Raw genomic sequence first — 24,108 nt, 5'->3', positions numbered from 1 at the left:
TGTCTTTAGGAGTAATAGTTACTGCTAACAACCTTACTTGTCAAAGTAAGTACGTAATTGTTAGACACTTTTAATACTGTGCACTGTTTTTTTTTTTTTGATACATTTTTAAATCTAGATTTATGTGGAGTATATGGACACTCTTTAATGCTGTATTTTTAATAATAGGTTTATAGGTACTGGAATCAAAATATCCTATGAACAAAGACAAAGATCAGCTTCCCGTTATTTTAGTACTGATGTTTCCATTGGGCAAATGGAGTTTTTGGAGTGCCTGTTTCCAAGTGATTTTCATTCTGTTCCTCCTCACTATACAGAGGTGAGTATGGATATTTTGACTTTTTAAGAATTGTAAGAGGGGCTGGCGTTGTGGCTTAGCAGATAAAGCTGTTGCCTGCAATTCTGGCATTCCATGTGGATACCAGTTCAAGTCTCAGCTGTTCCACTTCTGATCCAGCTCTCTGCTGTGGCCTGGGAAAGAGTAGCAGATGGCCCAAGTGCTTGGCCAAGCCTCTACACCTGTGTGGGAGACCGGGAAAAAGTTCCTCACTCCTGGCTTTGGATCAGCCCAGGTCCGACTGTGGTGGCCATCTGGGGAGTGAACCAAGGGCTGGAGGACCTCTCTTTCTCTCATTCTGCCTCTGCCTCTCTGTTACTCTGCCTTTCAAATAAATAAATAAATCTTTAAAAGAAATAGCTGACCTTTGCCGGCGCCACGGCTCACTAGGCTAATCCTCCACCTAGCGGCGCCGGCACACCAGGTTCTAGTCCCGGTCGGGGCGCCGGATTCTGTCCCGGTTGCCCCTCTTCCAGGCCAGCCCTCTGCTGTGGCCAGGGAGTGCAGTGGAGGATGGCCCAGGTGCTTGGGCCCTGCACCCCATGGGAGACCAGGAAAAGCACCTGGCTCCTGGCTCCTGCCATCGGATCAGTGCGGTGCGCCGGCCGCAGCGCGCCGGCCGTGGTGGCCATTGGAGGGTGAACCAACGGCAAAAGGAAGACCTTTTTCTCTGTCTCTCTCTCTCTCACTGTCCACTCTGCCTGTCAAAAAAAAAAAAAAAAAAAAAAGAAATAGCTGACCTTTAAATTATCTTTATTTTTAAGCTTTTGACGTTCCATTCCAAAGAAGGAGCTGACGCCCATGCCCTTGCGTGTCTTCAGCTTCATTACAAGCACTGTGAGACCAGAGGACCCCAGGTGAGAGCTGGGTGGTGTGGTCACCACCTGCTTGTTCGATGTCTGTTTTGTCACAGTAAGAATTTAGCCCAATTTTTATTGTACTGTTGGTGATTGTTGATGCTTTCTCTCTCTCTCTTTTTTTTTTGTTTTAAGGGTAGTCAAGCAAGGCTTAGTTCAGTTCCTCAGAAGGCAGAATTACAAATTAAATTAAATCCAGTATGTTGTGAACTGGATATCAGTATTGTGGACAGGTTAAATTCCTTGCTTCAACCACAAAAACTTACTACGGTAGAAATGATGGCATCTCACATGTATACTTCATACAATAAGCATATTAGTCTGGTAAGTATTCAGAAACTTATACTTTTTTTTAGTTTAAGCAATTTACATTTATTTTACCACATTATGTATCAGCCACTATATAAAAGAACAGAAATATTGTTAATATAAGTAAATATTCTAATAATAATATTCCATGTATTTATTTCTCTGTTCCCCCAATTATCTTTAAATAAATAGGACATTGTCTGTGCATCTGTGTAGAACATTCACTACTGTTCTATTTCAATAGAGCACATGGACAGCTTCCTAACATAAGGGCATTTTGCTAATAGCATAAACCATCTTTTTCAAGGTGTTATATAAATTTCTTGGTACCCCTTCTTTACAATATATATTTTATTATCTTTAATTTTTTTCTTTAAAAAGTGCAGTTTATCTTAGAGTATTCAGAAAAACTGGTATACAATTTTCAAATCTACACAAGAAAATGCATGCAAACTAAAGTTAAAAGGATGATAAAATGCCTAATATAATTCTTTGTAAAGCTTTCAGAACAAAACTAAAAAAAAAATGCTAGCTATGCACTTCAAAGTGATTAAATAGGGAGAATTCCATTCTTTGGGCCCTCTTTAGCCATATACAGCGATTCAATTCCAAATATCAGTATTTTAAAAATAATAATTGTAGATATATTTAATAATTACATCATAACCTTAAAGAGGAAAAAATTACATACCATAATTTTCTATGATTTCTGTGATTACTTATTGGATGCTAATTTTATAAAAATATCACAGAACACATCTTACTGTGTCTTATGACCTAGAATTTGGGTAGCTTAGCGACTCAGAATTGAGATGTCCTTAGAATGGCATTATTTGTAATATTGGAAGAATGGAGACATCTTTTGTATCTTGAAGTAGATTAGCTAAATAAAGTTTGAAATATATTAGCTAAATAACATTTTATGCAGCCATTTTGTTTACTATTTAAAGATTTATTCATTTATTTGAAAGGCAGAGTAACAGAGAGGGAGAGACAGAAAGATCAATCTTGCATCTGCTGATTCATTCCCCAGTTGTCTACAACACCCAGGGTTGGGCGGACCTGCAGCACACAGCCAGCCAGCCAGCCAGGAAGTTCATCCTGGCCTCCTCCATGGGTGTAGGGACTGAAACACTGGGTCATCATCAGCTGCTTTCCCATGCACATGAGTAGGAAGCTGGGTTGTAAGCAGAGCAACCAGGACTTAAACTGACACACTGTTACAGGATGCTGGCATCTCAAGTGGTGGTTTAATCTGCTGTGCCACAACACTTGCCCCTCTGCAGCCATTTTAAATGATGACTGTCAAGATAGTGTAGCACCATGGAGAAGGCTCATCAAGGGGTATTAAGTGAAAAAGTAGAATAATTTTCATGTACACTTTTTAAAAAAAAGATGTATTTATTTATTTGAAAGGGTTACAGGGAGCCAGAGGCAGAGAGAGAGAGAGAGACAGAGACAGAGACACACTTCCATCTGCTGGCTTGCTCCCCAGATGACCACAATGGCAGAACGGCACTGATCTGAAGCCAGAAGCCTGGAGCTTCTTCTGGGTCTCCCATGCAGAAAGATGACTTGGGCCATTCTCTGCTGCTTTCCCAGGCCATAGCAGAGAGCTGGATCAGAAGTGGAGCAGCCGGGACTCGAACCGGCGCTCATATGAGATGTAGACATTGTGGGCAGTGGCTTTACCTGCTATGCCACAGCACCGGCCCCTTCATGTACACTTAATAACATTTATGTAGAGGAAAATAATGGGTAGAAGCCGGCGCCGTGGCTCAATAGGCTAATCCTCCACCTTGCGGCGCCGGCACACCGGGTTCTAGTCCCGGTTGGGGCGCCGGATTCTGTCCCGGTTGCCCCTCTTCCAGGCCAGCTCTCTGCTATGGCCAGGGAGTGCAGTGGAGGATGGCCCAGGTGCTTGGGCCCTGCACCCCATGGGAGACCAGGAAAAGCACCTGGCTCCTGGCTCCTGCCAGGATCAGCGCGGTGCGCCGGCTGCAGCGGCGGCCATTGGAGGGTGAACCAACGGCAAAGGAAGACCTTTCTCTCTCTGTCTCTCTCTCTCACTGTCCACTCTGCCTGTCAAAAAAAAAAAAAAAAAAAAAAAAAAAAAAAAAAAAGAAAGAAAATAATGGGTAGAAATATGCATTTGTTAACATTGATTGTTATAGTGGAGTTTAGCTTCTTTGACTTTTCTGTGTTAATTTCAATTTAAAAAATATGACTATAATCTTCACCTTTTATTCACTCACATTTAATAGACCACCTAAAATGTAGCCCAAAAATACAGAATGCACTTTTGAAAATGCGAAAGTACTACGTTGACTGTCACATTCTGTCACTTTTACTCAGATCTGGCGCTTGTGAACTTTCCTAAGCACATCATGCAGTCAGATTTGCAGGACGTCAGTTAGGAATTTGGGGACTGGAGGGGGCAGTAGGACTGTTAAAACAGAAAAAAATATATTTTTTGCTTTCTCTGTATGAGAATTCACAATAAATTATTAAATAAATTCTTTATTTTCTTCCATCCCCAGTTAGTTACTTTAAATTCTGTAGACTAGTCTTTTTGCTGTTTTCCAGAGATGTATTAGACATGCTGGTTTAATCTCTTGAGCTGTTTTGCCCGAGAGTGAGGATTAGTACTTGAAAGTTAAGCAGGGGAGGTGTGGGATAGATGGTAAGAACCCACGTCTAGAGGCTGGTGTGGGGTCACTGAGTTAAGCTGCCTCCTGCATCACCAACATCCCATTGTGCTCTGGTTTGAGTTCCAGTTGCTGCATTTTTTTTTCTTTTTTTCTTAAAGATGTATTTATTTATTTGAAAGGCAGAATTACAGAAAGAGAGCCAGGGAGAGAGAGAGAGAGAGAGAGATCTTCCATCCACTGGTTCACTCCCCAGTGGCCGCAACGGCCGGAGCTGTGCTGATCTGCAGCCAGGAGCCAGGAGCTTCTTCCAGGTCTCCCATGTGCATGCAGGGGCCCAGGGACCTGGGCCATCTTCCACTGCTTTCCCAGACCGCAGCAGAGAGCTGGATCGGAAGTGGAGCAGCTGGGGCTCAAACTGGTACCCATATGAGATGCTGGTGCTTCAGGCGGTGGCTTTACTCTGTGTGCCACAGTGCCGGCCCCCAGTTGCTCCACTTCTGATCCAACTCCCTGCTAATGCTCCTGAGAAAGCAGTGGAGGATGACCCAAATGCTTGCGTTCTTGCTATCCATGTGGGAGACCCAGTTAGAGTTCCAGGCTCCTGGGACTTCAGGCTGGCCCAGCGCTAGCTGTTGTGGCCATTTGGGGAGTCAACTAGCAGATGGATTATTTCTCTCTCTCTCTGCGTCACTCTGCCTTTCAAATGAATAAATAAGTTTTAAAAAAAAAAATCCAAGTCTAGCATAAGAGGGGAACTTTCTAATCTAGGCAATTAGAGACTGATTCAAGAAATTGAGGACTGATAAACCTGCAGTAGACTAAGGCGTTGTTAGTGTCAGTATGTTTGGAGAAAAATTGAAGATGGACTTCTTGGCATGTTCTTTGAGCCTCTTACCATACTTGGCTTTGGATAAGCAGTGCGCACATTTTGGGTACTAAGAGCTATGTAATGAGATCTTACTTTATGTTGGATAGCAACTTGAAGGAAGTTACTTAGACTAATTTATATATTATTCCTTTTCTAGTTTATAGTAAGATGTGTACACATCTATAGTGCTTTTGTCTTTAGATTGGTTTAGTTTTTTTAATATCAAGGTTTAACTTTACTAGCAGTTCTAGCTTCTGCTCATAGTTGTATTAATTAATTAATATGGTTGTAATTAACTTGGTTATAACTTATTATGGTTGTAATTAATTTCAGTTGTATTTTAATGTATTATTTGTACCAAATGGGGAACTAGTGATTGTACATACTGCAGTGTTGAATACGAATGCATTTGTGCTTATTTATATCAATATGTGGGCATATTGTTCATGTTTTGTGTTTTAGCACAAGGCTTTTACTGAAGTATTTCTAGATGACTCACATAATCCTGCAGACTGGCGGATATCGGTGCAAGTCGCCACACCAGCACTGAATCTTTCTGTTCGCTTCCCAATACCTGATCTTCGATCAGATCAAGAGAGAGGCCCGTGGTTTAAGAAGTCTCTTCAGAAGGAGATCCTTCACTTGGCATTCACAGATCTAGAATTTAAGACGGAATTTATAGGAGGATCAGCTCCAGAACAAATTAAATTGGAACTTACCTTTAGAGAACTCTTTGGTAAGACTGATGTGCCTGCGAAAGAAGGAGCCAGACTAGATGCAAACAGCTGCTCCTGCAGCCTGTATCACAGACGTGTGAGACAGCCCGAGCACACAGAGCCGTGTTAGAAAGCAAGAGCACAAAGTGTTTCCTCACTATATGTGGGATTTTTCTCATATGTGATACAGTCAGTCTTTGAAAAACGTACTGTTTTCTGACATAAGCTTGTACGTTTTGTGGGGTACCACGTGATGTTTTGTTACATGTGTATTTTGTGTCAGTTTTTAAGAACTCTTCTAAGCATGGCAGTTTGTTCACTTTGTGTAAAGACTTATTTTCTGCAGGGAAATGTAGTGCTTGGCCTATATTTTTATTACCTACCACGTAACTTGCTCTGGCTGATAGTAGCCAGAAACCACTGAATGCCACTATGAGAAGAAAGATCTTTTCTCTTGGCACTAGAGAAGGCATGCCCCTCAGTAAATGGGTCTTGTTTTATCAGGGTCATTCCAGGAAGAGAAAGGAGAACCATGTGTCCAGTTTCTCCAGGCGTCTAGTGGGGTGGATGGAGATACAGCGTCAGCAGATGACTTTGACTGGCCACGGTGAGTAGGAAGATGTATAGCTCTCATAGAGTTTTCTTTTTAAAAATAAAATGCTTTGGTCCTTTTAACAAACATTTTGGCTACTACATTTATGCCCCAGATGTCTAGCCTTGATGAGAAAATCCAGAGAAAGACAAATCAAATAAAAAATTAATATTGAATGTTACTCTCTGAAAGGTATATGTTAGATATTGTAAGAGGTAGAATGAAATATAAATGTGTTCTTTTTTTAAATATTTATTTTTTATTTTATTTGAAAGGCAGAGGCAGAGAGAGAGAGAGAGAGAGAGAGATCTTCCATCTGCTGGTTCACTCCCCAAATGGCCACAATGGTTGGAGCTGGGCTGATTTGAAGCCAGGAGCTTCTTCCAGGTCTCCCACATGGGTTCAGTGGCCCGAGGACTTAGGCCATCTTCTACTGCTTTCCTAGGCCATAGCAGAGAGCTGGATTGGAAGTGGAGCAGCCAGGACTTGAACAGGTTGCCATATGGCATGCTGGCACTGCAGGCAGTGGCTTTACCTGCTACCCCACAGTGCTGGCTCCTAAAATGTATTTTTTTATCTTGAGCTATCTAGTCTTTGTAGAGGGACAAGAGAATCTCCTTATTAAAATAACTTCAAGGCTACAGCAGAGGAGGTGTCACAGTGTACCATTGCTAATTGTCAAGTGAATGTTGCAGTCATCGATTGCTTTTGGACAGAATTGTTCAAATCTGGGGAGCACTTACAATGGAATCTTGAGCCCCACCCTGACATTTTGGGATAGGGCCCTGGCGCCAGGTAATTTCACTGTTTCTCAAAGCCCCGCTGCTCCAGGATTTCTCAAGCAGAGAAATCATTTCTTAAATTCTATTAGCTTGACGGGGGGCTTGGGTCATATTTAAGAGAACTTCATTTACTTAAAATAAAGATCCATTGTTATATGGAAAATTGAGTATTTGAAGGCTCAGTGATCTTGAAAATGATCCTGTGTGAGGCATTTTCTGCCAGCCTCCTCCTTGGTACGTGTAGACAGGCGTTGGCGATCCGTGCTTGAAAATGAACATGGGTCTTCATGAGAATCGAATGTGCATCCAGGAGGTGTCCTGAAGCACAGTTTACATCAGGATGACTGTACCCCAGAAAGCGGTTTGTGACGGTGCACTAGACAGAGTGGCGCCACCTACTGACCTGGGGTCAGTGTGCATACCACACACCTGTTCGTGCCACATCATAATAATGGAGAATGCAAGGCCTGTGTCAGTGGTGTTCTGCAGAAGATCAGGAAGGGAATGTAACTCTGCTCTTGATCTAAAGTTCATGAGCTTGTGTTGTGGTCAAAGGCTGCCTTAGCTCTGTGGTGCTGAGTTTACACCTACAAAACAGTAGCAGTTACCCTGTATTATTGAAATTTCTGCAGCAAAAGATAGCATTATTGTCATTCGGTTTTTCATATGTTTTCCACAGAATTTTTAAAGACCTCTCATATGCATGGATTTCGTTTTTATGCACCAAAATAAACTTATCTTTTAATTCCATTTTCCACAAGCTGATTGAAGTCCCTTTGCGTTCCTAATCAGTTTGTCTTTTTTTCCACTTGAACAATTTGTGTAACATGAGACTTCTTAGACAAGTCCTCCATTATAGCAAGAGACTGAGATTTGGTTCAATGATGAAAACTAGAATTCTTGGGTAAAGTTAACTAGCTATCATATTTTATCAGGCTTTCTGTTACTTAACTATAAAATGTTAATGCCTTTATTGCTTTCAGTTCACTGAAGTTACAACATGGTCATAAGTCGTCACGTCAGACCTAAGTAGATTTTGTAGAGAAGTTTAATCCTGATCTTTTTGTTAATTTGCACCCAAGTTGAAGATTTGCCGTCTCTACTTAGCTCTCGATCTTCCTTTCTTGTCTTTGCTATCAGAATAGTATTGAAAATCAGCCCACCTGCCATGCACTCCATTTTGGAGAGAATAGCAGCTGAGGAAGAAGAGGAGCATGATGGTCACTACCAGGAGGAAGAGGAGGGCGGCGCACACTCCCTGAAGGATGTCTGTGATCTGAGGCGACCAGCCCCGTCTCCTTTCTCTTCTCGGAGAGTGATGTTTGAGAACGAGCAGGTAGAATGAAAACGTGGACAAGTAACAAGGGAAACTGTGCCCTCTGTCATGTAGCAGTGGTGTTCTTTATCTTTGAAAAATGCTTTATATTATTTTATATTCTATTATTTTTGCTGGATTTTTAACTCCAGGGTTGGATATCTAATTTTTTTTCTTTATGTGTATTTTCCCTGCTTAAATGTTCTGTGCTTATTTGTTTACTCTGTACCAAGTCCTATGGTGCTTCCACTATTTTAAACATAGGATGGTTATTCGATGCCTTTTTTTGCACTGAACCGTTATGTTTTAGATGGTGATGCCTGGAGACCCTGTAGAAATGACAGAGTTTCAGGACAAAGCGATCAGCAATTCTCACTACGTGCTGGAGCTGACGTTCCCAAACATTCACATGACACTGCCTAATAAAGGCTTTTATGAGAAGCTTTATAATAGGTGAGTGTAAACACATGCAGCTGAACTCTTGGAATCTGGCTTTCTGCCTAGCTGCCTCCCGCCCCTTCCCCCCGGCCCCCCTTCTTGCGTTGCTTTACTCTTTGTCCAGCATCTCCATGTGCTTTGTATGGTGTTGATGGTGACCCTAGAACTATTGCCATTATTGTTTGCTTTGTCATAGCAGGGTTTCTAACCAGGGTGTGGTGTCTGAGTTACTGGTATGTGAGATGCTTATGTCCTCAGTTGGTTTATTGTTTTGTGTCAACTTACTGCACAGCAGTAAATACCACCTTTTCTTTGTGAGAAGTGATATAAAAAGAGTTAGTAGATATCTGTATATAGGCCAGCAGATATTGGAGTAGAATCGGAATCCTAGAGTCAGATGTACAAGGAGAATCTTTTCTCAGAATTCGAAAAGGGATCATGTTGAAATTCTAAATTCTAACTTACAAATTTGTGTTAAGGTATAGGCCAAGGCCTTTTCATTGAGGATGAACCACTAACTGATTGTATTTAGACCTTGTCTCTCTCTCTCTCTCTCTCTCTCTCTTTTTTTTTTGTGTGTGTGTGTGTGTGTGTGTGTGTGTGTGGTGTCATCAATTATACTCAGAAGGCATTGTCTTTAGTTTTTAGTTCTAGATTCTTTAAAGTAGAGTGAAAAAAATTTTCAAAGCATTCAGAGCAGAATGCTTGTAGGTTTTTAAGATTAGTTTTTCACCCCAGCCTGGATACTTGAAATTAATCAGTTATCACAGTATTTAATTAAATTGTACTTAGAATAACATACAAGCAGATTTGAGACCAAACAAAAGTGACCCTTGGTGAATATATGAAGCATGTGACTCCGCTGATGGGAGCAGTTCTCAGGTGTGCAAGAGAGCAGTCCACTGCAGTAAGCAGTTGGCATGCTAGTTGGCGAGGGGTTAACTGGGGAGCTGAGTGCTGAATTCAGGGTGCTTGAATGTCTGCTGACCTGGGCGATTGGTTAAATGGGGAATGTTTGAGAAAATTCCTGTTCCATCTTATTCTGCCCACTTCCCATTCTCTCAGGCCTCTGGAGTTAAATAATTATGGAAGCGTTCCATACAGATGTATATGTATCATATAGATTTCATGTCTAGCTTCCTCAGGATGTGAATTCTTTGTTCCTTATTTGGATTTATATTTTCAAATTAATATTATTTGAAACTTTCTCAGATATTCTTAGAGAAAATTTGCAAATACAGTACAGAGAGCATTCTGCCACCCAGACTATTAGAGATAAGTTGTTGATCTGATGCCCCTTTAACCTTGAGTACCTGAGTATGTATTTCCTACAAACAACAGCATGTTTTTTTTTTTTTTTTTGAAGATTTATTTATTTATTTGAAAGGCTGAGTTAGAGAAAGAGAGAGAGAGAGAGACTCCATCTGTTGTTTCACTCTCCACATGGTCACAACAGCTAGGGCTGGGCCAGGCCAAAGCCAGGAGCCTGGAGCTTCATCTGGGTCTCCCATGTGGGTGCAGGGGCCCAGGCACTTGGGCCATCTGCTGCTGCTTTCCTAGGCACGTTAGCAGGGAGCTGGCTAGGAAGTGCTGCTGCCGGGTTTTGAACCAGTACTCATATGGGATACCAACATTGCAGGGGTGGCTTTACCCACTATGCCACAATGCTGGTCCCAAGCAACAATATTTTATATAACTTTACTTTAACCACCAAAATCAGGAAATAAATATTTATACTACCATCTGGTTCTCATACCCTCTTCAAGGTCTTCTGAATGTTCTAACAATGGCCTTTTATCCTTTTATTCCCATTAAATCTTTTATTTATGAATAGGCATTATAAACAAATCTTTATAGATTTAAAATACTGGTTTATTCTTTTAGTGTCTTATAGACACAGGATCATGGTGATATGTCTTTTTTTTTTTTTTTTTTTTTTTTTGGACAGGCAGAGTGGACAGTGAGAGAGAGAGACAGAGAGAAAGGTCTTCCTTTGCCGTTGGTTCACCCTCCAATGGCCGCCGCGGCCGGTGCGCTGCAGCCAGCGCACCGCGCTGATCCGATGGTAGGAGCCAGGTGCTTCTCCTGGTCTCCCATGGGGTGCAGGGCCCAAGCACTTGGGCCATCCTCCACTGCACTCCCTGGCCACAGCAGAGAGCTGGCCTGGAAGAGGGGCAACCGGGACAGAATCCGGCGCCCCGACTGGGACTAGAACCCGATGTGCCGGTGCCGCAAGGTGGAGGATTAGCCTACTGAGCCGTGGCGCCAGCGGTGATGTGTCTTTAAATATCTTAAACATAGTTTTATTTTTTGACATTAGAAATATCACGCAATATTTTATAGTATTAATGGTGTCACAGTTGTGTTTAGATCAAAATATAAATAAGAAAAAGAAGTGAAATCTTATGAAACTTATATAGTTCATATGCCACAAACTCCAGGTTTTATTTAAAATAATAGTTTCTCTGAGTCTGGGAAGATGAGAGAATGCTTGTAGGGACTAAGGGGGAGGAACACTCCTGAGCAAACCTTCATCTTCTGCCTTCACCCCCTGTGCATAGGCGTTCAAGCCAAGGCTGACTTTACGCTGCTGAACTGTGCCCGAGGAGCAGCAAGCCGTGCTCCGCAGGCGTCTGGGTGCGGCAGCTTTCTGTCCTGAATCCCTGCTCTCTCTAACACAGTGGTGCTTCCAAGAGGACTCTTGGCTGGGAGTTGCAGATGAGTGCTGGCTCAGCATCCTCCAGGGAGGCCAGGGCTGTGGTTGGTGTCCATGCTGGGCTGTCTGATGAGTCTGTTGGACAGTGCTTCCATGTGAGTCATCCACGTGGCCTTTCCCCTTCAGCTCCCAGTGACTGCTGTGTGACAGCCCTGTGCTGGGCTCAGACAGCTACACAGCCCTTCCCAGGGGCCCCTGTGCTGGGCTCAGACGGCTACACAGCCCTTCCCAGGGGCCCCTGTGCTGGGCTCAGACGGCTACACAGCCCTTCCCAGGGGCCCCTGTGCTGGGCTCAGACGGCTACCCAGCCCCTTCCCAGGGGCTCCTGTGCTGGGCTCAGACGGCTACACAGCCCTTCCCAGGGTCCCCTGTGCTGGGCTCAGACGGCTACTCAGGGTCCCCTGTGCTGGGCTCAGACGGCTACCCAGGGGACCCTGTGCTGGGCTCAGATGGCTACACAGCCCTTCCCAGGGGGCTCTGTGCTGGGCTCAGACGGCTACCCAGGGGCCCCTGTGCTGGGCTCAGACGGCTACCCAGGGGCCCCTGTGCTGGGCTCAGATGGCTACACAGCCCTTCCCAGGGTCCCCTGTGCTGGGCTCAGACGGCTACCCAGGGGCCCCTGTGCTGGGCTCGGACGGCTACACAGCCCTTCCCAGGGGCCCCTGTGCTGGGCTCAGACGGCTACCCAGGGGCCCCTGTGCTGGGCTCAGACGGCTACCCAGGGGCCCCTGTGCTGGGCTCAGATGGCTACACAGCCCTTCCCAGGGGGCCCTGTACTGGGCTCAGACGGCTACCCAGGGGCCCCTGTGCTGGGCTCAGACGGCTACACAGCCCCTTCCCAGGGGCCCCTGTGCTGGGCTCAGACGGCTACACAGCCCTTCCCAGGGGCCCCTGTGCTGGGCTCAGACGGCTACACAGCCCCTTCCCAGGGGCCCCAGTGCTGGACTCACAGAGATGGCTACCCAGCCCCTTCCCAGGGGCCCCTGTGCTGGGCTCAGACGGCTACACAGCCCCTTCCCAGGGGCCCCAGTGCTGGGCTCACACAGAGATGGCTACCCAGCCCCTTCCCAGGGGCCCCAGTGCTGGGCTCACACAGAGATGGCTACCCAGCCCCTTCCCAGGGGCCCCTGTGCTGGGCTCAGATAGAGACGACTACACAGCCCCTTCCCAGGGGGCATGCATCTGGGGAGAGAGAAGGAGAGAATACAGCAGTTGGAATAAGGATATGCCTTGGGTCTGAGTCTGACATTGTCAAGTCTGAGTTTTCCTGAAAGCTTAGAGGGGATGAGGGTAGAGGCCAGGACAGATGGGCAGATAGGGCGCCACGGTAGGGCCCCCACCCCTGTGTCGGGTGTCGGGGGACCGGGATCAGAACAGACTGAGTCGCCTGTGCTGTCGTAGCTGGTTGGGAAGGTTTTCCTCATGGCTTCCCTGCTTCCTGCCTTCTTCATTTGATACAGTCTTCCTAGTGGCACAGGTTTTCCTGGAAGAGAGGAAAAGCAGGTGTTCTAGAGAAAAGAGCTGGGCTGGGAATTGAACATAGCCTGCCCTCTCGTTCAGGCTCGTCTACTAATTAGCCATGTGACCTTGGGCAGGTCACTTAACCTTTATGAGCTAGTTCTTAAGGCGCACAGAGAGTAATGGCTGCACTGGGCACCCCCCAGGATCAGTGGGGTGTGTCCCGTGTGGTGATGCCTGGTAAGTTGCAGTTTACGAAGCTCTGTGTAAGCAGTCTTCCTTTTGTTCTTTGTGAATTGTTCTTTTGCATTAGTTTTGTCTTTAAGGTACATTGAGAGGTATGATATGAGTTTGTCATTTGACGCATATGGCATAGATAAGACAAGGCGGGCGTCCAGTTATCTCACTGTGCAGTTTCCTTTCTTGCTGCTCTGTATTGTGGCCATAGTAGATATTTTTCCTTTGAGAGCACCTAAGTGTTGCTTTGAAAACTTGTTCACAGGATCTGATTTCCACTTTACAATTTGAAGAAAAAAAAAAAAGTCATTGTTGATGTCATCCCTTAAGGAGATCTTTGTTTGCCTCACTGACTGGTCATGTACTTACCCTTCAACCTTGTCTTCATAGGGTCTTTAATGACTTGCTACTGTGGGAACCCACGGCTCCTTCACCGGTAGAGACATTTGAAAATCTTTCCTATGGTGTTGGGCTTTCAGTGGCCAGCCAGCTGATTAATACCTTCAACAAAGATAGTTTTAGTCCATTTAAATCAACAGTTCATTATGGTAATGTATTTTAAATTTCTTTGAATCAAATGCCTAATTTATCAATATATGAAATGATAACCTTTTTAGTGTGGGTTTAAAAATATTTGACTATTTTTCCATATGTAACTCTTTTATAATTTCTTTTAGTTGTTTGCGTTTCCCCATTTCTGTCTGTATATTTATAATATCACTATCACTTAAATATGTTGTCTTTAGCGTGATAATGTACACATTGTTTAAAGTTCAGGACTAAAAAGAAAAACATAGAAAGTACATTTTTATTGTTATGTACATTCTTTGTTAAAATAAGCAGGTTATAAATATACAACATTTTCTTGAAAATCTGTAAGTTGCTGTTTTATTTCAGTGAGCGATCAGAACCTTGTAATTGTGTGTTTATTCTCGTAGATGAGGAAAGTGGATCTGAGGAGGAGACTTTGCAGTATTTTTCTACTATTGATCCCAACTATCGTTCCCGTAGGAAAAAAAAACTCGACTCTCAAAACAAGAACTCACAGAGTTTTCTCTCAGTTCTTTTGAACATTAATCATGGATTAATGGCGGTGTTCACAGATGTAAAGGTAGGAATTTTTTTAAACATACCTTACTTTAAATAAATAAATAAATATTAAATAAATATACCGAACTGTACATCCATGGCTGGAACTCGGCTGAGGTTGCTTCAGGGCCTGCGCGGTGACGGCACTGTGGGGGATGTTGCCTGCACTGCATGCCAGGCTTCGTGCGCGGCCCCCTCTTTGGGAGGTAACAGGTGCTGATTCTTCTTCTGGAGGTGATATCTGGTGATTGATCTGCTGTGAAAAGTCTGGAACCATTTGCCAGGAAGAATCGCACATAGTGCTTAAATTACTGAGATTTTAGTACCGCCATAACTGTTCAAAAATTAGAGTGCTTTGCCATGATGTGGGAGATTTTCATGAAGCTGAATCGAAAAGCTCTTGCTTTTCTGCAAAAACATTTTAAAATTCTTACTTTCAGCATGTTTACATAATGATTTCCATGTTTTTCTGATTTTTTTCATTAGCAAGATAATGGAGATCTGTTGGAAAACAAGCATGGTGAATTCTGGTTAGAGTTCAATAGTGGCTCATTATTTTGTGTGACGAAATATGAAGGTTTTGATGACAAGCACTACATTTGCCTTCATTCTAACAGTTTCAGTCTGTACCACAAAGGTAGGACAAATGTGTGTTTTGTTCACTTCTGCTTACACATGTTTAGATTTCTTATTTAATAATCGACTAAGAAAAGAATTTTGATACTAGGAATTATTTTCTGTGGGGAGTTTCTGATTTTGCTGTTGAAGTAACACTTTCTATAAATTAGAGGTTGACTTTTTTTTTTTTTGTCATGGCTTTATTGTGATATAACTCACATATCATGCAGTTGGCCTGTTTGAAGCTCACAATTCAGTGGTATTTTTGGTGTTTCACAGTTGTGCAGTTATCACTAAATTCAAGTTTAGTACATTTCATCACCCAGAGGAAGCTCCGTATACTTTAGCTCTAACCCTCCACACTTAGAAGCAGCATTGAGCAATCTCAGATCTCCTTCTGGCTCTGTGGATTTGCATATTCTGGAGGTTTCATGTAACTGTATATTATAATCATATAACATACAGTCTTCTCATTTGACTTGATGATTTCAGGGTTCCTTTAAGTTTTAGCAGTACTTCATCCCTCTTTATTGTTGAATAATATTCCATTGCATGGATGTGCCATCTCTTACTTATCTTGGTTGATGGGACTTCATCTTTTTTTCTCTCTTAAAGAACTTTTTGGTTTCAGATACAGAATTTACCATTTTTTGAGTAGTTATCTGCCTAAGCTACCTTGTAGATATTAATGTTTATGAGATTTTCCTATATGAGTTTAACTTTCCTAGCATTTTAGGGTCTTTTTTTTTTTAAGTTGTGTACTGCCAGTCCTACCTTCATTAGCAAAGAGAAGTGGATTAACACTAGGATGGCCAGTACTTGGCCATCCTGCCTCCACGATCATTTCATATTCAGTGGAAGTGCAGGTTGAGCATCCCTAATCTGAAAATCCAAAATCTGAACTCTAAAATCTAAAACTTCTTCAGTGCTGACACGGCATGATGGCACAAGTGGAGAATTCCACAGCTGCCTTGACGTGCAGGTCAGAGTCAAAACACAGGTGCACTAAAACTGCTGTATCCAGTGATCTTCTGCATGTGTGTATAAGGTGAATATGAAGCATAAATGAGCTTTTTGTTTAGACTTGGGTCCTATCCAAGATATCTCCATATGTATCTCCAGGATATATGTACGTATATCCAGTCTCTCTCTCTCTCTCTCTCTGCAAATGTTCTATTTATGCAAATATTCTCTCTCTAAATATATGTAAATATTTTAAGGTCTGCAAAAGAAATCGAAAACCAAACATTGTGGCCCCAGGTATTTCGGATAAGGGATATTCAACCTGTATGGATTTTTGTTTTGGGCTGCAGAAGTCAAAAACAATTTTAAAACTAATTTCAAGTAATTGTTAATATTTTCCCCTTACTCTGCACCCCAGGTGTGGTGGATGGAGTGATTCTTCCCGCAGAAGCCCGCCTGCCCACTTCAGCCCGCCCGCACTGGTTGGAGCCTACCATCTATTGCTCTGAAGAAGACGGCCTCAGTAGAACTGCCTCGGATGGGGTGGGGGGAGAGAATCCGAATATGCTCTCAGTAGCGGTGAAAATCCTGTCTGATAAGTCAGAGTCCAACACCAAGGTTTGTGTTTGAATGTTTATACCGTTCAGTACTGCTGTCTGTCTGGTCGGGAGCTAAGAACGATTGGGAGAAGGGGACACATTGTTGTCTTGAAAGCCAGCGGAGGCAGAGGTGGCAGATGCTGTTCTTTGCTGTTCCGTGCAGGAATGTCTCATTGCTGTGGGACTGAGAGGAGCCACTCTGCAGCACGCGGTGCTTCCTGCCGGGCTCAGCTGGCACGAGCAGGTGAGTGCTGCTGGGGATCGTGTTATGTCTGTTCTGCAACTACGTTGATGTTCGCACCAGTTCACCTGTACTAATGTTCAGCTCAGAGAATCGTCACGTAGGAAATGCTGTCTGGAACCATTTCTTAGGTTAAAAAATATAACAGACTTGTTACCTCAGGGTGTAATTGATTTTGTCCCTTAAATTTCGGTCCCTGGGGGCAAGTGTGTGGCCTAGCAGTGAAGACACTGGCGAATTCACCCTTGTTCCATATCACAGTGCTTGAGTTTGATTCCTGCTCTGCGTCTGATCCCAGCTTTCTTGTACAGCACAGTCTGGGAGGCTGCAGGTGATGGCGCATGTGCTGGGTCCCTGCCGCCCGTGTGGGAAGCCTGGTGGAGTCCCCAGCTCCCAGCTGTGGCCTGGCCCCGTCTCAGCAGCTGTTGAGGGCAACTGGGGGATGAACCAGTAGATGAGACAATGAGTGTTCTGTGTGTGTCTGTCTGTCTGTCTCTCTGCCTCTAAAATCAAAATATTTGAAAATTTCTGTAATTAATTTCTAGTTGAATCACTATATAGGGTAATAAAATGCAATGTTTTTCAGAGGAAATTTTGAATAAGAAGTTAATTTTCTTTTATGTGATAATGAAAACTAGTACACTCTGATTTTTATGTTCCTTAGAACTTTCCATTGTGCTGGGAAAATAATAAATTATTTTAGAACTTGAGTATTTTCAAAGTGCTTTGCTCATGAGGATATCTGTCTCACTGTCTGTATGTCTGGTAGGAGTAGAAAGATTAGTATGAATACCACTGGCCGTCAGGGAGAGATTTGGCATAACCTCCTTGCTTGCTTAGATTAGAATTGAGAGTGGATCCTGATGAGAGGGACTGCTTTTCAGCCTGAGCTGGAAAGAAACAGAGAAAAGTACTTCCTTCAATAATGAGCTCTACAGTAAACCAGATTTTCCTAGCAGTGGATTGTACAAGAAACCAGATTGATAGTTATGCAAATCAGCAAAATTTAGTTTTTCAAAGATTGCTACAAGCAAAATAATGTGATAGTATGTTATGTATAGCTTTGTTGTTTAACTCCTAAGATGTGCTTTTCTGAGGTTCCTGTACTGTTGCAGTTGTTGGATGGGCCTCTTTATTTATAATTCTTATTTTGTGCATATTTTTAAAAATAATTTTTTATTATATATTTGTAATTGTGCAACATATTTTGATATAGTTAATGAAATGGTTACTATAGTCAAACAAATTAACATGTCTGTCTCCTTCCATATTTACTTTTCCAGGAGTGAGTGATGCGAGTACTTTCTGAAATGAATTTCTTCAAACTGACAATTAGCTTTTTCTTTTAGCATTGTGATTTTTTAAAAAAATATTTATTTTATTTATTTGAAAGAGCCACATAGAGAGTCAGATTCAGAGAGGTCTTCCATCTGCTGATTCTCTCTCCAAACGGCTGCATGGCTGGAGCTCAACCGATCCGAAGCCAGGAGCCAGGAGCTTCTTCCAAGTCTCCCATGTGGGTGCAGGGGCCCAAGGGCTTGTGTCATCTTCCGCTGCTTTCCCAGGTGCATTAGCAAGGAGCTGGATCAGAAGTGGAGCAGCCAGGACTTGCACTGCGGTGCCCATATGGGATACCAGTGCCGCAGGCCAGGGCTTTAACCCTCTGCGCCACAGTGCTGGCCCCTAGCATTGTGATTTTACAATTGTTGCTTTTTCTGTAAGATGTTTTGTTTTACATTGGTATTAAGGATATTATATCAAAACTTTTTTTTCTTCTAAAGCAGGGCATTTTATATTTTTGTGATTATAGATTTTATACTTTTTGAATATTGCTGATGAACCTGTTCTGGGATATAATCCTCCAACTTCACTTACAACTTTCCATGTTCATCTTTGGAGCTGTGCACTTGATTATAGGTAAGATCACAAATGGAGCAGACTGAGGTTTTTGTTTAAATGACATTCCACGTTTTGGAAGCTCACGTAACTCGGCAGGGTTTCTGCTGCCGCATCCGGTTGATGTTCTGCTGTTTCTTTTTGGTACTAGACCACTTTATTTGCCGATCCGATCTCTTCTTACCGTGGAGACATTCAGCATTTCTAGTAGTGTTGCACTGGACAAATCCTCTTCTACTCTCAGGTACTGTGTTAGCTTCACCTTGTGTGCTCAGTGTAACTGTTCAAACTGTACCAACGGACGGTAACCTACACCGTCGTGTTAGGGGCCCAGTCTTCTGTCAGGAATCGTATTCTAGTGATACCCTTTCATTCAAATTTCTCATTTTCTCCTTCTCACTTGATTCATTCCATCTACTCCTTTCATTATTGCATTTCATTTTTAAGGAAGAAATTCTTGAGGTTCTTAGTTTAGTTTTTAAAACATACGGTAAACTTCCCGTAATACTGTATTATTTGCACCGAATCTTTGTATACTCCACCTCTATAATTTAATAAAACATCTCAAATTTGGGCTTCTATTTAACAAAGGAAACGAGCAGGCATTTTGCCTCGTGGTTAAGACACCTGCACTCTTCACTAGAGTGCCTGGATTCCGTTCCTGGCTCGGATTCATGGCTCCAGCTTCATGCCAGTGTGGACCCTGGGAGATGGCAGTGATGGTTTGGGTGTTGAGTTCTTGCCACCACGTGGGAGACCTGGATTTTATGCCTGGCTCCCAGCTTTGGGCACTGACCCAGCTCTGACCACTGTGGGAGTTTGGAGAGTAAGCTGGTGGATAAGGGCGCTTTCTCTCTTGTCTCTTGAATAAATAAAACTATTTTTTTAAAAAGATTTTTTTTTTTTTTTGACAGGCAGAGTGGACAGTGAGAGAGAGAGACAGAGAGAAAGGTCTTCCTTTGCCGTTGGTTCACCCTCCAATGGCCGCCGCGGCCGGCATACCGCACTGTTCCGAAGCCAGGAGCCAGGTGCTTCTCCTGGTCTCCCATGGAGTGCAGGGCCCAAGTACTTGGGCCATCCTCCACTGCACTCCCTGGCCACAGCAGAGAGCTGGCCTGGAAGAGGGGCAACCGGGACAGAATCTGGCGCTCCAACCGGGACTAGAACCCAGTGTGCTGGCGCCGCAGGGGGAGGATTAGCCTATTGAGCTGCGGTGCCAGCCTAAAAAGATTTTTAAATTTATTTGAAAGGTAGGGTTACAGAGAGAGAGAGTGAGACACAGATAGAGCAAGATCTTCCACCCATTGGTTCAATCCCCAAATGACTGCAACGGCTAAGGCTGGGCCAGGCTGAAGCCAGGAGCCAGAAGCTTCATCTGAGTCTCCACGTGGGTGCAGGGGCCAACGACTTGGACCATCGTCCACTGCTTTTCCATGCCATAGCAGAGAGCTGGATTGGTAGTGGAGCAACTAGGACTTGAATCCACACCCATGTGGGATGCCAGCATCGCAGGCAGTGGCTTAACCCACTAGGCCACAATGACGGCCCCAATAAAACTATTTAAAGAATGTAAAGAAAAAAAAACTTCCAAAAATTTAGAATTAATTTGAGCAGGTGATTTAATCTGATTTTGTGTGCCACATTCTTGAGAACCGTGGGTGTCTGTCAGAAGCTGGGTATGATTTGGAAGAACACCTGGGGAGGTGTTCAGCGGTCATGTGACAATGTATTCAAAGCTTTTTCAAGTGTTGCTGTTACCTTTTTTTCACAGAATAATCTTGGATGAAGCAGCTTTACATCTGTCTGACAAATGTAACGCTGTTGCTGTCAATCTGAGTAGAGGTAAGAGTTTTACTTTTTGCCTGTGACTATTTTGAGCATTTTAACTGGAGTAATGCCAGTGGACTAAGGGTCTCATTAAAGATATTTTAAAGACTAAAGGGTTTTTAAGTATGTAATGGTCTTATGGTGTATATTCAGAGTTTTGATTCAGACACTGGGTTTTCAGTTTGAGATTGCAGTGTTCTTTTTTTTTTTGTTTATTTTTTATTTTTTGACAGGCAGAGTGGACAGTGAGAGAGAGAGACAGAGAGAAAGGTCTTCCTTTGCTGTTGGTTCACCCTCCAATGGCCGCCGCGGCCAGCACACCGTGCTGATCCGAAGCCAGGAGCCAGGTGCTTCTCCTGGTCTCCCATGGGGTGCAGGGCCCAAGCACTTGGGCTATCCTCCACTGCACTCCCTGGTCACAGCAGAGAGCTGGCCTGGAAGAGGGGCAACCAGGACAGAATCCGGCACCCCGACCGGGACTAGAACCCGGTGTGCCGGCGCCGCAAGGCGGAGGATTAGCCTACTGAGCCGCGGTGCCAACCAAGATTGCAGTGTTCTTATCATGTTCAGTTAAGTGCGTCAGATTATATATGCCCTAAATACTTACTAAAGGACAACTTTTTATTTCTAACGAAGATAAATTGTAGCAGGTTTCGAAGGATGAAACTATTTTCATTGTATCATAAGCACTTTTGGCACTCTCTGCAGTGAGTTTTACAGGACTGCTAGTTTTACTGGGTGTTGGTCTGATCGGCAGATTTTGAAAGCTGTACTCAGCCATCTTATTGATTACTTTGACAACCCTAGATTACGTGCGAGTGATGGACATGGGGCTTTTGGAATTAACCATAACTGCAGTCAAGTCCGATTCTGGTGGAGAAGTAAGTACTGGAAGAAATGGAAATTGTTCCTGCAGTTCTGTTTTTTGAAAGATAAAAAAAATTGCATTTGCCATAAAATTATTTTTCCACTTACTTAATTTTGGTCAAAAAATAGATAAAAAAATGCTTTGAAATTCAGATTGAGTTATTATGAGTACTTTTTTTTGCTGTGGCAAGACAAGTTATCGTATGTTCTATTAATATGATTTTTTTTCAAGAGAAGAAATTTATTTTGTCTCTTACTTGGAAAATATTGTCACCCTTTTTCGTGGTGTCCTGTGCAGTCCGAGTCCTGCTTTGAGTTGCACTGTTCCAGCGACGTTGTCCACATCAGAACCTGCTCAGACTCCTGTGCAGCCTTAATGAACCTCATCCAGTACATGGCGAGCTACGGGGACTTGCACGCACCCGACACGGCAGAAGTGAAGCCTGGAGCCCCTCAGAGAAAGTCAGAGGTACAGCTGGCAGTGGTACTCCCGCATTCCTGCCCTGTGAGTGACACATTTACGTCACTGAGGTCATGGTAATCAGAGCATAGAAGAGAAACTTTGAGGGGCAGGCTTTTTGGCTTAGAGGGTCAAGCTGCCACATGTGATGCCAGCATTGGATATGGCCACTCTGCTTCTAATCCGGCCCCCTGCTAGGGGCCTAGGAAAAGCAGCAAAAGGTGGCCCATGTGTTGGCCCCTGCCACCCAGCTGGGAGACCCAGATGTAGCTCCTGGCTCCTGGCTTTGGCCTGGCCCAGCCCTGGCCATTGTGGCCATCTGGGGAGTAAACCAATGGATAGAAGATCTCTCTCTCTGTAACTCTGACTTTCAAATAAATAAATAATCTTCAAAAAAAAAAAAAAAAAAAAAAAAGCTTTGAAAAGCTACCTCTGCTTGTCTTTCTGAGGCATGGGGTCCTTTCTGAAAGCCGTTCTTCTGTGTGGTGTGCTTCCTTTCCGAGCAGTGGTCTTCTCAACCCACACTGAGTGGTCTCCGTGGGTCCTCAGGGAAGAGAGAAAACATGTATTTTGTAAGAGCTTGGTATGAGCCAGTGTTATGTAACAATGCCATGGAGGCTGAAGGGCAGCTCTACTGCAGGATGCTTCTATTCTTTTTTAAAAATTTATTTTATTTATTTGAAAGACACAATTACAGAGAGAGGTGACAGAGAGAGAGGGAGAGAGAGAGAGAGGTAAATGGCTGCAACTGAACTGAACTGACCCGAAACCAGAGGTGCGCTGATCTGAAGCCAGGAACCAGGCGCTTCCTCCGGGTCTCCCAAGCGGGATCAGGGGCCCAAGGACTTGGGCCATCTTCTACTGCTTTCTCAGGCCATAGCAGAGGGCTGGATTGGAAGAAGATCAGCCGGGTCACAAACCAGCACCCATATGGGATGTGTGCGCTGCAGGCCAGGGCTTCAGCCCACTGCACCACAGCGTGGCCCCAGGGTGTTTATTTCTGTAATAGCATCTTCCCTACTTGGTTTCTGCAGTACTCCCCAGTTTTCAGTCTACTTTCTCATGTGTGACTTGCCAATGATAAGACTAGAGGGTAAAGATTGTTCTCTCTCTCTTTTTTTTTTTTTTTGACAGGCAGAGTTAGACAGTGAGAGAGAGAGACAGAGAGAAAGGTCTTCCTTCTGTTGGTTCACCCCCCAAATGCCTGCTATGGCTGGCGTGCTGCACTGATCCAAAGCCAGGAGCCAGGTGCTTCCTCCTGGTCTCCCATGCGGGTGCAGGGCCCAAGCACCTGGGCCATCCTTCACTGCACTCCTGGGCCACAGCAGAGAGCTGGCCTGGAAGAGGAGCAACCGGGACAGAACTGGCACCCCGACCGGGACTAGAATCTGGGGTGCTGGCACCGCAGGTGGAGGATTAGCCTATTGAGCCGCAGCGCCGGCCAAAGATTGCTCTCTTTACAGAGGAATAAGTTCAGACCCAGAGATTTTGAGTCCTTTGCCCTAGTCAGTAGCAGGAACAGCCTCAAACCCAGATGTTTTGGTTCCCAGTTGGATGCTTTCTTACGTCCTGATTGTCTCCTTTCTGACTGCTCTCCCGTCTGGCTCGCGTGCTGCCCGTGTTTCTGCACGGCCTCCTTGTGCAGAATTCTCTGCCCTGGGACTGCGGTGCCTTGGAGGCTCCGACTGGCACGGGGCTGGCTTGTTCAGGAGCTCCTTACACGCCACCTGCGTTGTGCTGCTGTGTGACTCCTCGCTCCTGCTGTTCTTCACCGAGAACGTGACTTACCGCGTTATCTCTTCCTGTTTATTCTCTTTGAAAACATTCTCCAGTTCACTAAAAGTTACTGCCTTTTACTTGGATTTTAGAGTCATGCTCACATTTAGAAGGGAGGCTTGGGTTTGACGTTGACTTGAACCTGGGGTTGAACTCTGCAAATCCCCTCTTGTCTATGCCCCTACTGTCTTCTAAGAAATGCGGCTTTGACCCATGGTGGCTTTGTCTCGAAGGGTGAAAGTCACTGCACTGGTCAGACGCGAGCAGATTAGACTTGACTTAGTGTCCTCCTCTCCCCCAGCTTCTCCACGTTTCCCATCACTCCTCTCTTCTAATCACCTCAGGATCCCAGTTCACTGCTGGCTTGAGGTGATGACGTGTTTATTTGTATTTGCCGTAGCTGTTAGGGTGGTAGTATTGATACTAAAAACTTGGACATGGAGCAACTGCTGGGCAGAGTATAGACAAATGAGTAAGTTCTTATTTCTGGTATTTT

The 24,108-nt window shown here is 44.1% G+C and overlaps 1 protein-coding gene across 4 annotated transcripts in view; it reads left to right on the top strand.

Moving 5' to 3' along the window:
• The window catches only part of ATG2B (autophagy related 2B), a 77,290-nt gene that overhangs the window by 26,786 nt on the left and 26,396 nt on the right, over window positions 1-24,108 (top strand). For all 4 annotated transcript variants that reach the window (XR_016226916.1, XM_089322816.1, XM_089322815.1 and 1 more), the window contains 17 exons: window positions 169-319; window positions 1,102-1,194; window positions 1,330-1,518; window positions 5,485-5,758; window positions 6,243-6,345; window positions 8,253-8,448; window positions 8,738-8,880; window positions 13,667-13,824; window positions 14,215-14,387; window positions 14,852-15,002; window positions 16,365-16,564; window positions 16,709-16,789; window positions 18,597-18,703; window positions 18,834-18,926; window positions 20,454-20,524; window positions 21,317-21,390; window positions 21,675-21,845. Coding sequence is in view for 3 of the 4 variants with exons in the window: in XM_089322816.1 (XP_089178942.1) it covers window positions 169-319; window positions 1,102-1,194; window positions 1,330-1,518; window positions 5,485-5,758; window positions 6,243-6,345; window positions 8,253-8,448; window positions 8,738-8,880; window positions 13,667-13,824; window positions 14,215-14,387; window positions 14,852-15,002; window positions 16,365-16,564; window positions 16,709-16,789; window positions 18,597-18,703; window positions 18,834-18,926; window positions 20,454-20,524; window positions 21,317-21,390; window positions 21,675-21,845 (2,428 nt within the window). In the remaining variant the exon portion in view is untranslated. The remainder of the gene's footprint in view (window positions 1-168; window positions 320-1,101; window positions 1,195-1,329; window positions 1,519-5,484; window positions 5,759-6,242; window positions 6,346-8,252; window positions 8,449-8,737; window positions 8,881-13,666; window positions 13,825-14,214; window positions 14,388-14,851; window positions 15,003-16,364; window positions 16,565-16,708; window positions 16,790-18,596; window positions 18,704-18,833; window positions 18,927-20,453; window positions 20,525-21,316; window positions 21,391-21,674; window positions 21,846-24,108) is intronic.

The sequence above is a fragment of the Oryctolagus cuniculus genome, chromosome 20 (assembly GCF_051225735.1).
Source record: "Oryctolagus cuniculus isolate XC-2025 breed Fujian yellow rabbit chromosome 20, ASM5122573v1, whole genome shotgun sequence".
Taxonomy (NCBI): Eukaryota; Metazoa; Chordata; class Mammalia; order Lagomorpha; family Leporidae; genus Oryctolagus; species Oryctolagus cuniculus.
This window is presented reverse-complemented; position numbering and strand designations above follow the sequence as displayed.